The sequence below is a fragment of the Thamnophis elegans genome, chromosome 6 (genome assembly GCF_009769535.1).
Source record: "Thamnophis elegans isolate rThaEle1 chromosome 6, rThaEle1.pri, whole genome shotgun sequence".
Taxonomy (NCBI): Eukaryota; Metazoa; Chordata; class Lepidosauria; order Squamata; family Colubridae; genus Thamnophis; species Thamnophis elegans.
The window spans coordinates 74,160,053-74,173,946 of record NC_045546.1 but is presented as its reverse complement, the minus strand read 5'-3'; the positions used below and the strand labels follow the sequence as shown (position 1 = coordinate 74,173,946).

At 38.2% G+C, this 13,894-nt stretch overlaps 1 protein-coding gene across 1 annotated transcript in view; it reads left to right on the top strand.

Moving 5' to 3' along the window:
- Positions 1-13,894, top strand: part of ADCY2 (adenylate cyclase 2) — a 204,755-nt gene that overhangs the window by 91,469 nt on the left and 99,392 nt on the right. Inside the window, exon 6 of the mRNA XM_032220470.1 lies at positions 974-1,085. Coding sequence (XP_032076361.1) covers positions 974-1,085 — 112 coding nt within the window. The remainder of the gene's footprint in view (positions 1-973; positions 1,086-13,894) is intronic.

Here is a 13,894-nt window from a genome sequence, read left to right as displayed (position 1 = left end):
TTTTTCTTTATAGCTAAGTGGCCATACTATTCTTTGTTGTAGTCTGGTGGTTATTCAGATTTTGCAGACCAGATTGATAGATCTACATTAGCATGAAATAGGGGTGAGAAGATTTTTGTTACTGTAGGATCTGTAACACTTAAGGTGGGATTCTGCTTTTTTGCCCCTTACTCTTAACATTAAAATAAAAACAACCGTCAGTCCCCTTCAAACTACTTCTGAGGTTTTGGAAAATGGAAGCAGTGACTGTATCAGTGGTGGGATTCAGCCGGTTCACACCTATTCGGAGAACTGGTTGTTAACTTTCTAAACAGTTTGCAGAACCGGTTGTTGGAAGAAATCTCCTTTTGTTTTCCCCCCACTTTACAGGGCTAATCCTGTAAGGAAGGCAGGGAGGAAACATTCTGGTGTTGTTTCTGGCCTAATCTTGATTGCCCTGCTTACAAAAGCTGCCTCTCTGGTTAACCCTGATTACATTGTAACAGCTAAGGTGAAGCGCTCATCGATGTGAGTGACCTTGAGTTGGCCACACCCACACAGTCACATGACCATGGAGCCTCACCTACCCAGCTGGTCCCTGGGCAGAGAACAGGTTGCTAAATTATTTGAATCCCATCACTGGACTGGATGGAGATGCCTTCAGCCTCTGCAGGAGTACCATTAGAGGTGCCAGTGAAAAGAGACTTTAACTAGCATAGTTCTAGATGAAGCCTGATGAATGCTGGAGGCCTGCCAGAATAGTTTTTGATGTCTGGGATAAAATCATCACACACATGACCATCCACTAAAATAGCTGTGTAAATTGGCTCTTTGGAAATCCCTTGCGAAAAAATTGTTGGTGGCTAAATGTGTTTGTTTCTGATAAGATATTTGGAACATTCCCCATTCCTGGTTCTATTAAATGAATGGTTAAAATAAAATAGTGGTTTTTAACTTGAAAAAAATCAACAATGCTAAATTCTTTTATGTGCAGCATTTTATATGCCGATATTGTAGGATTTACTCGCTTGGCTAGTGATTGCTCCCCTGGAGAACTGGTGCATATGCTGAATGAACTCTTTGGCAAGTTTGATCAAATTGCAAAAGTAAGTATGTATTAGTTTTGTTCATGGCTAATACTATAATGTGTGCCACTGTATTTTATAACCATAATAGGTACAATAGCACGAGCCTTTCCTGGATCTGCTTCCTCACAGCCTCCAAAAATGCTTTCCTAAAAATGCAGGTGCCTCTTTTGAATAATTGTTTTGTCACATCCTGGCATAAGGAGGGAGAAAATAAATTACTTTATAACACCTCCATTTCACAAAAATGAGGACAAAACAGTATAAAATTTGAAAATAATAAAAAAATACAATTTATGCATTAAATGCAGTAATATTTTATTGAGGACCTGGAATAAAAAACCCTTTGTTCTGTTACCCGGCTCTTCACTTTGAATTGCTCACTATTTATATGCAGGTATACATTGGTGTTGCAAGGCAATGTTTTGAGTCCTAGAAACATCACTCATTACTCTAAAGCTCAGTTTGTTGAATAACAACAATAGTTTTCATAATCTTTCAGAGTCACAGTAGATGCAGCATATGTTCCAGAGTTGGTTCCTCCTCTTTGACTGGCCTACTCTGGCCACTCTTCTATAAAGACTGACAGCCATTCTATCAAAATTTAGGCTTTGCCATTTAAAGTTGCATTGCAAAAAACCAAGTATCTTAGAGGAACTGGTGCATCTGAGATATCTCCTTGACATCTCCTTGTCTTGGCATAAGGAATTTTCCATGACACAGTAGTTAGATGTGCATGTGCATTCCCACATCAGCTGATTGTTGAATAGTGAGTTCAGAGTATGCCCTGTTTGCTTCCCTGGTTTCTTTGTTATGGAGAATAGCAGAATAAGAAGAAACTAAGCTGTCTTTTGGGCATCTCCCCAAACATTACTAAATGTGTCAAGGGTCCCTAGAGGAACAATGAAATTTTGAATGACTTAAAGTAATGCTCAGATTTCATTTAAAGGACTAATTTATCCCATAAAAGAAATCAGCATGTAGCAGTATAGTATTACAGCTTAGAAAGTGCCAGTATTCCTGCAAATGCTCAAATAGAGATGGTAACAAATATCCTGTGTTAAAATTTCAAGTCTGTTCCCAAAGGACCTGTCTAATTTGGTGTCATTAAGAAGGAGTGTTGGCTTAAATCCCGGGAGTTTGGAGACAACATTGATGGAGCTTGCTTCTGATTTTATAACTCAGAAAAAGTAGGTCACTGGAAAGGGGGAAGCAGAGAGCTCTGGAGTTCATTTCAGCTATAACATTCTGGTCCATCATCTCTGTATTTTTAGATGGAATACAATTGACACAATCAGGTGCAGCAAGTTCTGCAGCTTTGCTGATAGCTTTATGTTGCTGCCTTGACTCTCTCCTAACTGATTCCCTCATCCCTGTTTCCCCTCTCCCCCCCCTTTTTTTTTAAAGGAAAATGAATGTATAGAATTAAAATCTTAGGAGACTGCTACTACTGTGTGTCTGGCCTTCCAATATCACTACAAATCATGCCAAGAATTGTGTGAAAATGGGACTGGATATGTGTGAAGCTATAAAGTGAGTAAATATTTTATATATATATGATATTTAAAATATATAAAATACTCCTTTCTTTAAAAATTATGAAACAAATTTAATAGGATAGGTTTACTCCATGTCTCTTTCCCAAATTCTAATTTTTTTTAATGAAAATTTTGAAAAAAAAACTTTACAAATATTTACTTCCCTCCCCCATCCCCCCCAACCTCCCCCCCCCCGGACTTCCTAGAACCAATACGGGGTATAAATCTTTAACAAAAACATTCTAAAACAAACTTTAAAAAATTAATATCATCTTTCATTTGAGCTTTAACTCCTCCTTGCTAGGCTAGCTCTAAACAAATTATATCATTCCTTGTTTCTTTAGTCATAAGCTATCTGAAATTTCTTGGTCCCATATTTATTATGAGTATAGTCAATCCATCTTCTCCATTCCAGTTTATATCTCTCGTTTGAGTGGTCCTTGGATATGCAGATATTTAGCCATCTCAGCTAGATTTGTTACTTTCAATGTCCATTCTTGAATGGTAGGCAAGTCTTCCTTCTTCCAGTATTGAGCCATCAAATTCTAATTTTTAGTTCAATATTTTAAACTCAAATCTGATTGAGAGGCTTGCATTTTTTTGTCCTGAAACGATGGCAATGAAGGATATTAAAGTTTATTTATTTTATTCAGACACAAAAAGGGCTCCTAAGGTTACCAAAAAGTGTTAACTTTAAAATATAAACCTTAAAACATTACAATGCAGCAGAATTTAGAATAGGAGAATACCAGTCTTTTAAACAACAAAAGAGAAATGTATTATTTAAAATTATTCAGAGTGAACAAAAACAAACCCTGATCTCTGGAGGCACATTTATTTGATGTGGAATGTGGAAAAAAAAAAGTCATGGCATGAAAGTGTTCTGCAAAAAAAAAACTTGGTATAAATTGGGCTGCATTCAGTGTAGTGGGAATGATCACACTTCTTGAAATAGGTAGCGTCACCAGTAATAAAAAAAAAATTCCACAACTATAGGAAGCACTCCACAGTACACAATTTCCCCCTGCATATGGAGAGCAGCAAAATAAGGAGGATCACCCTGTCTTCTGTCAACACTCCTATTTATTTATTTATTTGTTTGTTTGTTGTTTATTTATTATTTATTACATTTTTATGCCACTCCTCTCCCCTGCAAGGTGCATCTGGGTAGCTAGAAGCATCTGAAGAATCAGTCACCTTCTAAATGACACATGGATAATAAAACAGTTTCTTAAATGGGTTCCACCACAAAACCGCGGTAGACTAAAGCGCATGTGACTAAAGCGCGGTGACAAAACCGCACCGTCAAAACCGCGCGACAACAGCGCGCCGACAACAGCGCGCCAACAGAAGCGCGCTGTAACATAACCCTAAAAATAACCCTAAACCTACCCTAAACCTAACCCTAAACCTAACCCTAAACCTTACCTTAAGTTAATCGCGCTTCTGTCGGCGCGCTGTTGTCGGCGCGCTTTTGACATCGCGGTTTTAGCGCCGCGGTGTTGTCGGCGCACTTTTGAACGTTCGCGGTTATGTCGTGCCACGTCTTAATGAATATGCGATATAAAACTGAAAAATACGCTCATTCCTCTGCCCAGGAAATACTTGTGAAGACTACCTCTGTCTCTGAAGTTATTTCTCTTTAAATTCATGAAGAAATTCACAGTCTTAATTACAGCTGTTAACAATTGCTAGGTGCCCCTACATAGCCAAAGCTCAGGCTATCAGATGTCCCATTAAGCAGGTTTACCCATTCCAAATGTTTGTTGTGCAATCAACAGGTTTGTCTTCACTCTGTGGATTGGGTGTAAAGTTAATTTGTGCTAATGTACAAATTAAATGCAATGCTGCCGCTTTCCACAGACACTTAATTCCCTCATTTCCTCCTCTGTATTTTAAAAGGTAACCATCATGACTTTCTGAAACGAATTCCTATTGAGAAAATGATCTTGGTGCTAACTGAAGAAGCAATTAGAAATCATCAATGCAATCTAATCTTAATGTTCAAGTTATTGATAAATAACTGCTCAGAATAATCTAATATAGGAGGGATTCAATGAAAAAAAAAAATGGGAGAGAGAAGGGGATTTTTCCCCTTTAATTTTTCCCTGCAGATTTATCATTTGGCAGGCAAACTCATCCGAGTTGGGGGTGGGAGAGGAAATGTGGGGGGGGGGGGAAGGCTGCTATAAAATGGGTATAAAATGTATTTTAAAACAGTAACTCTATATGCAGAAAATGAAACTCCTAGTTCAGTGCTGATTCTCTCTTATTAGGGCTGGAGGCAAAAAACCTCTCTAGAATCTCGTTGCTATTCATTCGAAAATCCAAATACTGTTTTTTTCATAGTGCCAAACGAACGAACACAAAAGAATTTCATAAAGCAAGGTCATAAGAAAAAAGGAAAAGAAAATCTTAATCAAGGTGTTTATCCATGAAGCTCCTTTTCAATTTTAGTCTCCAATTGCAAGCTTAATTCTTTAGTTAACTGGTTGGGTGCTGTATGGTTCAACTGTTCCTGTACTCCTCTAAGCCTGAACTGATCTGATAAGTGACATTTAGGGAGGGAAATGGAGCACAGGAACTAGGTTCACACAACTAATTTATTGCAAATTAAACAATGGTTTGGGGGGTTTTCATATTTTGATCTACTCTCTTAATAATTAATTATGTAGTGAATGCTAAATAAGCTGTGTCCTGATAGATAGAACTTCACTTCTTCCTTCATTCTGGTGGGTAAATTAATTAGTTGGCATGGTTTACAATTTTGTTGTAATGTTATTTGGGAATAAATCTTGTGTAATATTGACTAGTACTCATGGCCTCTCCAGTTTGTAGCCTGGTGTTTTAACCACTACACCAAACTCTCTCAGTGAAATAAATTGTGGTTATTTTTCCCACCATATTTTTTTCCTATCTGGTAATGCCAGGTGAATTTACCAATCATGGGTTATCCCACCTTAAATCTTAAAAGGCAAGAGCCGAGGTGGCGCAGTGGGTAGAGTACAGTACTGCAGGCCACTTCAGCTGACTGCTAGTTCAGCAGTTCAGCGGTTCAAATCTCACCGCTCAGGGTTGACTCAGCCTTCCATCCTTCCGAGGTAGGTAAAATGAGGACCCAGACTGTGGGGGTGATATGCTGACTCTGTAAACCGCTTAGAGAGGGCTGAAAACCTATGAAGCGGTATATAAGTCCAACTGCTATTGCTATTGCTAACACCATTTAAATGCTAAAACAGAACAAGGTTTAGCAATAAGGGCAAGCGGGTGCCAACAGATCTATGAACCCATCTCTTACAAGGAAGAGCTGTAACTAAATGTAAATTTAGCAAGCCAGGATTGAATATTCAAATTGAATAGAAAGCATTATTTATTTGGGAAAATTTATATGGCCGCACAACTCGCAGTCAATAACTCCAGGCAGCTTACAAGATGAAACCCAATATTATGTGAAAACCTCAATGAATGGAAGCCAGAGTGGATGGTGGAGTTTATATCTATTAGGCAAACTGATGGGGAACATTATTTGTGGAAGATTGCAACTTAGACTGTAAAAAGATAACTTAGACATTCAAAATAAACTGGCTGATATCTTAATAATTAAAAGGGATATGCAAACACTAATCCAAAAAAATGAGCTAGATAATTTTTCTATATTGGATTACAAAAGAAGGCTTGATAAAATTTTGAAGAATCTATAAGAAGGGGAAACAGAAAAAAAAAATGAAAAGAAAATCAAGTTCTATAACATTATTTGAGTGGACTAAAGATTAAGATTGATAGAAGTAAAGGGAAAGAATATAAAGCAGGTTTATTTGATTGGGGTTAAGTTAGGTAACCCTTAGTGGACTTGTGTTGATACTAGGACTGAAATGACAATGTTTTATGGATTTGTTTATAGATAAGAAATGGGATATAGGAAGAAGAGAACATTTATTGTACTTAAGAAGTATATGTAATAGAAGAAGAGATATGATCAAGAATAAACGGATAATAAATGTAAATTGATATAAAAATGAGTGATTGGTATGAAAGAAGTATATTGAAATGACTTGGATGTAGAGAGAGAAGAAATTAAGATCAAATAACTAGACAAATAGATGAAGGAAGAGTGAATGCACTGAATAGAAAGTTGTAGGTCAGAAAGTTGTGGTTGGATAGAATTGATAAGACCATGAAAAAGAGAGGGGGGGGCAAAAGGCAATGCTGAAGGGTGTGTGGAAACAAGGATAATTCACAAGGTAGACAAGTAATAAATAAATAAATAAATAAATAAATAAATAATAAATAATAATAAAACATCACGAACGGGGTTGGTAGAAACTAGGTATGTTTAGATTTCCCTTATTAGTACTTGTCTTAGGTTTTTTCTGCTTTTTATTTCTTTTCTGCATTTTGCTAATCACCAGAATACACATACACACACACACATACACACACACACAAAACAAATGTTTATATTAATCAGCGAAACATTAAATCAGCACTTAAAACAGCTAAAATAGTTTTACTTCATTTTTTGCAAATGCATATCTATTAAAATTTTTAGAGTTGACTATTGCAAATTGTATGGCATTGGTTTGACTTTTGAAAGACTAATGTTAAACATCTTCCATGAATTGTTTCTGAATAATAGGAAGGTGAGAGATGCACTGGAGTTGATATTAATATGAGAGTGGGCGTACACTCTGGGAATGTCCTTTGCGGTGTGATTGGACTCCAAAAATGGCAATATGATGTGTGGTCACATGATGTAACATTGGCCACTCACATGGAAGCTGGAGGAATTCCTGGGTAAGATCATTATTTAACTTATATGTATTTTGATATATTTCATATATAGAGATAATCCTGGTGGTAATTTGAGATTGTTGTGGTGTTACTTGGTCATAAAACAGTACACTATACAGTTATGTTCATGCTTGCACATATTAATCCATCCCAAATACTACTCATTCAGTGTATTGCAAATTGAACTACTGCAAATACAGATTTCTTCCATTTACTGAAACTGAATAGTGTTTGAAGGCACTGTTCTATGTATGCACGGCAGATCCAAAATCTTGAAGCTACATTCAAATATTAAGATTTAATGTTCCGTTAAATAGATAACTATTATTTATTGTGTCAGTCCCCACAATTTAGCAAGTTCAGCAAGCATTATAATATTAAAAATCATGTTTTCTGAAGTGCAGATTAAAAGTGGGCTTGACTTTCATCAAGAGTCAGCTGGGATGTGAGGGTCAAATTACAATAGAGGAATCACATTCTTACCACATTAAAAAATGAATATACACGTGGAATGTTTCTGAGTCTTTTCCTTTAACAGCTGTCATTGTATGTCCCATAAGGAATCCACTCAAATGCTTCCACCACTGGCACATAGAGCGTCATGCCTTAGTTACAGTCTTGTCATTGGAATCAAATCTCAGTTGAGTTATATCTGCATTTCCATTACTCATTTCTATATAGTTATGTATCTAAATCTTGAGGAAATGATTCTCAGCTATATAGTAAAAGGAAAATAAATGCTACTTTCTTAATGTTGTATAATGGTCACTTTAAATAAACCATAATTTCCAGCCGTGTTCACATTACTTCAGTCACCTTGGCACACTTGAATGGAGCATATAAAGTGCAAGAAGGGGATGGTGATGCAAGGGATTCATACCTCAAGGAACATAACGTGAAAACCTTCTTTATAATCAATCCAAAGGTAAGTAACATCGTTTTTCTTTTATAGCCGTGATGACGAATCTATGGCTCATGTGCCCGAAGTAGCATGCGGAGCCATGTCGCCTGGCACACGTGGCATCCGCCCGTTCCTCTACCAGGTTTCTGGTGCGCATGCACCTGTGATGATCAGCTGGCCTTTGTGTGTGCGGTAGTGCCGGAAACTGGCACTGGTCTTCCATTTTCCAGTGGGAACATGTGCGCCAGCCAGATTGTCTTGAGTGCATGCGCGCGGCCAAAACCAAAAGTTAATTTTCCACGTACACATGCCCCCTAAGCAGCTCCTCTTCTGGATTGTGGCCCAAATAAGTGTGCATGCTTCCTTTTTGGCACTCGGTGCCAAAAAGGTTCTCCATCACTGTTCTATAGTGAAGTATTTATGTTTGATAATCTACAAGTAGACAATCATGAAGGTTTGACTGGAATAGTTCTGAAAAGTGACAAATTAATATTGAAAAATATTGAACAAGGCACTGGGCTAAAAATTCAGGTTTCTAGTAAAGTGGTCAATGATTTCACCCATTTCTCTTTTGTACTTATTTTCAAATTAGGAAGAAAAACGAAGCCCACAACATCATTTCCGAACTCGAAACACCCTAGAAGGAGCTAAAATGAGAGCCTCTGTTCGTATGACTAGATACTTGGAATCATGGGGAGCAGCTAAGCCATTTGCTCATTTGCACCATCGGGACAGTATGATTACTGAAAATGGCAAAATCAGCACCATGGTATTAGCTTCTGTATATTTTTAAATAGCTAAAATATCTTTGGGGGGGCGGTTTGGGGGACATTAACTTGATGGGGGGGGGACACCTAAGAATAATCCACCAGCCCTTTTATCATCACAACAACATAGCTATTGTTTATATTAACCCTAGAAGTTTTAGCTAGGAATGTGCGTAAAGAGGAACATAAAGGGATTAGAAATTAAAAAGGAACAATTTAAGTTACAGACTTTTGCGGACAATTTAGTTTTTGTTTTAGAGGATCTAAAGTCTGATGTGAAACTTATTGAGGAATTGGCAGAGTATGGGAAAGTAGTGGACCTGAAAATAAATATGACAAATGTTGGTTAAAAATATGACACCCGATTTGAAAGAGGATTTAACGAAGAAATTGGGTATTCAAATCATCAAAAAGTGAAATGTTTAGGTATACATTTAACAGTGAGTGTGTGTCCATCAAAGAAGACAATTATATTAATTTGATTAATAAAACTAAGCAAGACTTAGAAAGGTGGAAAAAATTACAATTGTCCCTGATAGGTAGGATTGCAGTCATAAAGATGAATGTACTACCAAAATTTCTTTTTTTGTTTCAGAATATTCCCATTAAATTAGAAAAAGACTTTTCTAAGAATTTGAGCCAATTGGTCTCTAAATTTATATCGCAGGGGGAAAATCAAGAATAAAACTCAAAAGCTATGCAAGATATCAAGGAAATTGGAGGATTTGTCATACCGGACTGGGAACTTTACTATACCGCGGCTATTCTAATATGGATAAAAGAATGAATAATGTTAAGAAAAAAGATTACTCAAATTGGAAGGTCATGACCTCCAAGCAGGATGGCATGCCTTCCTATGGTATGAAAAAGGATCTGCACATAAGTATTTTCATAGACACTACATTAGACAGTCCCTGATATTAGTATGGAATAAAATTAAGCATGACCACTATATTGAAATACCAATTTGGCTATCCACGAAGAAAGCATATATACCCAAATTTGATTAACATGGAAAAAATTGTTACATACAAGAGATATTGAATAGACAGGAGGAGATAAAAACCAGGCTAGAATTGGCATCACAAGGGGTATATCTAGAGTAGTGATCTTATCCACAGATACAATCGAGGTTTGCACGGACAGGAAAAAGGAAGGCATTGCCAAAGAATACACAATATTAGATAAGCTCCTGATAGAGACAGAAGACAGGTTGATCAAAGCATTGTACAGATATCTGCTGAAATATAAACTTGAGGAAGAACATGTTAAAGAAACTATGGTCGCATGGGCGAAAAATTTGGTTACAATGTGGAATTGGATAAATGGAAAAGACTTTGGACACTTAATCGGAAACTAACAATGACCACGGCTTATAAGGAAAATATGTACAAGATGTTCTATAGATGGCATCTTTCCCCAGCATGGCTCTCCAAAATGTTTAAAATTTTGGCCCCAAATTATTGGAAGTGCAAAAAAACACCAGGCACCTTTTCCATATATGTGCTGGACATGCAATGAGACAAAAAGATATTGGAAAATGATGCAATCATGGCTGGAACAAATGGTGGGAGATCAAAGTTTGTTCAAACCAGAAATTTTTCTCCTAGGCATAATACCGGAGGGGTATAAGAAATTTGTGCTCTATGTAATTATACATATATTAACTGCAGCGTGATAACCTATGTGCAGTATTGGAAAAAAGAAAATATCCCATCAGAGTTAGACATAATTAGCAAAATTTTGGCCTGTGCGGAAGCAGATAGGGTCACCCTCGAATTAAAAATAAAGGGGAATCGGAATATTATGAAGTCTGGAACAGATTTTATTATTGGTATAAGACAAGGTGACAAGACTGGGACAAATTGTAAATAATGTGATTGGTTAGAAGGATTGATAATTTATTAAGTAGGCTGACAGCTAATGGACGAGATTATCTGTATATAATGTGATTGTATGGTCATAACACAGCTTGGCTGTGCTGCGCTATTTAAATGTAAAAACAATAAAAATATATTTTTTTTCAAAAAACATCATTTCCGACCCCGAAACACCCTAGAACCAGGATGGTGAACCTATGACACATGTGCCACAGGTGCCTGCGGAGCCATTTGTCAGGGCATGCGAGGCATTGCCCTGTCAGCTGGCATGCGCGCGCTGAGTTCAGCCTTTTTTAAAGCCATTTTTTGCCCTCCCCAGGTTCCACAGCTTTTATAGGAGCCTGGGGAGGGCGAAAACAGCCTCCCCCTCTGGAGGGCAGCCGGAGGTTTCAGGAGCTTCCCTGAAGCCTCTGGAGTGCAAAAAAAAGCCCTATGGGCAAACCGGAAGTTGTCCTCCTGAAGGCCCCTGAAGGCTCTATAGGGCTTAAACTGGCCCTATGAGCAAACCGGAAGTCCAGGGGTGGGGGGGCTGTTTTCATCCTCCCCGGGATGAAGCCTGGGCCCACAGGTCCCCTCTGGAGCCTGGGGTGGCCAAAAAAAGCATGCACAAAGGGGGAGAGCGCCTGTTGTGCGTGCATTCGCATGGGTGTGTGTCGCACATTGCATTATGGGTGCTGCACACCTGCCCACGACCCCCTGCACTCCCCCGCTTATGACATGCAAGCCAAAAAGGGTTCACCATCGCTGCCCTAGAAGGAGCTAAAAGAAGAGCCGCTGTTCGTATGACTAGATACTTGGAACGTGGGGAGCAGCTAAATCATTTGCTCATTTGCACCATCGGGACATTATGATTACTGAAAATGACAAATCAGCACCATGGTATTAGCGTCTGTATATTTTTAAATAGCTAAAATATCTTTTTTGGGGGGGCGGTTTGGGGACTAATTAATCTGATTTTTGGGGCCCACCTAAGAATAATCCACCAGCCTTTTTAGTATCGTTATCCTTTATTAAATTAATAAACTTCAGAATTAGGCATTGTTTCTTCAGATGATATTACATTATTAAAATAATACCATATGTTACCTGCAGAAAATTGGGTGGAGAACTGCCATTGTTAAATGTATTAGAATTATAATGAATAAATAATGAATTATAATGAACAAATAACTGACTAATAAGTGCCTAGGCCTAGAGAGGCCAATTCTGTAAAATATTTGACTTCTGTGCTTTTCTAGCTGTCATAGACTTATCTTACTTTACCTCTACTTATGCAAAACATTTAAAAAACCCTACATGTAGTCCTCAACTTACAACTACAATACAGGTTGGCTATTACCATCATAGGTACCTGTTCTGACCCCCCTCGTCCCACACCACACACTCCGAGCCAAAGATAAGTTATGGCATTTAATTAACAGACAGACAGGTCCTTGGCAGCAAACCGGCACAGACAAGTTTGGGCAGCAATCCAGCACAGATAAGGCTTGGCAGCAATCCAGCCTGCCAAGATCACAATAATGTTCTCCGACATTAGTTCCTGCGTTGACTTCTGCAAGAGGGGGTGTGCACAAGCAGACCTTTTATAGTCTGGAGAGGAGCCTAATGACCACCAGCTGAGTGCAGTTACCTCCTGTACTTGCGCAACTGTTCCTGCCGCCTATTAGCTCTTCGGTGCTGGGCATCCAGGAACAACTCACTGCTGACCTCAGGCTCACACTCCCTTGTCTCCTCCCCATTGATCCAAGGCTCAGGCGCCTCCTGGTGGCCCTGCGCCCTGCTCGGAGTCGGAACCCTGTCCAGGGTCTTCCACATCCTCCAGAGCCGACTCATAGGGCCCCTCGCTGCCGGAGTCTGGTGGCAGCTCCAGCGGCTCCTGCTGGGCCACAACAGGTTGTGATTGTTGTAAAGCAGATCTCCTACATAAGTGACCTGATTTTATGAGATTTTTTTTGTGGTGATTAAGCAAAGCAGCAGTCGTAAAGTGAACCTATTGTTTTCTATGGGGCATTTTTTTTTGCCAAAAACGTGAAGGAAAAGCCGGTTTCCAGCAAAAAGTTATAAAACATGGTCATGTGACTACGGAAAGCTGCAAACGGCCAAATGTGTGGGCCAACTGTCAAATCCCCATATGTGGTAAATGACCAAGGTGGAGGCAGCTGCCAAACATCAGAACTATGTGGGTTCTGCTACTTTTCCTGCACTTCTGGCTTTGTCCTTTTTTCTGCTTCTTTTTCTGTATTCTAATATTAATTCTTATAAGTTTTAATCTTACTTTAATTTTTTTAATAAACATATAAAAAAGGACAATAGTTGCATTATAGTTCAATCTTCTACATGAACCCAATAGCTGTTCTATAGTTCTATAGTTCTATATATCTGGATGATACTTTCTGTACCTCTCTCTTAGGACATGCCTATGGGTCAATATAATTTCCAGCGTTGTAGAGAAAGGTATGTGCAACTTGTGAAGACTTCAGTGTCATCGAAAACTATGCTAGTTACCCAGTATTCTGCACAAGGATTGATTTTGATAGCCATGATAATTTTGAATAACTGTTAAATGTAAGAGGATAAATGAAATAATTCAAATATTATAAAGCCCCATCAGCTTATTTAGGCAAGAAAATAATGTATTAGGTCTTTTTATTATAGGAATTGGTAGAATGAAATCATCAGCAAACAAAAAGATATGTTGCAGACTGAGTAATTATAATAACTATTTTGAAATTATTTTGAAATCTGTCAAAATGTTACTGATGTGTCTTTTAAAAGCACTAAACTGTGTACCAAATAGCTTAACATATGAAATTCAAACAGGTATTGAATTGTAGATGGTGTTATGCTATAGGATATCACTCTTTAATAATTACTCTATAGCAGAGATGGCTAACGTTTTCGGACCGAGTGCCCAAAGGGCGCGTCTGAACCCCCAAAATGGAATGCTGCGCAG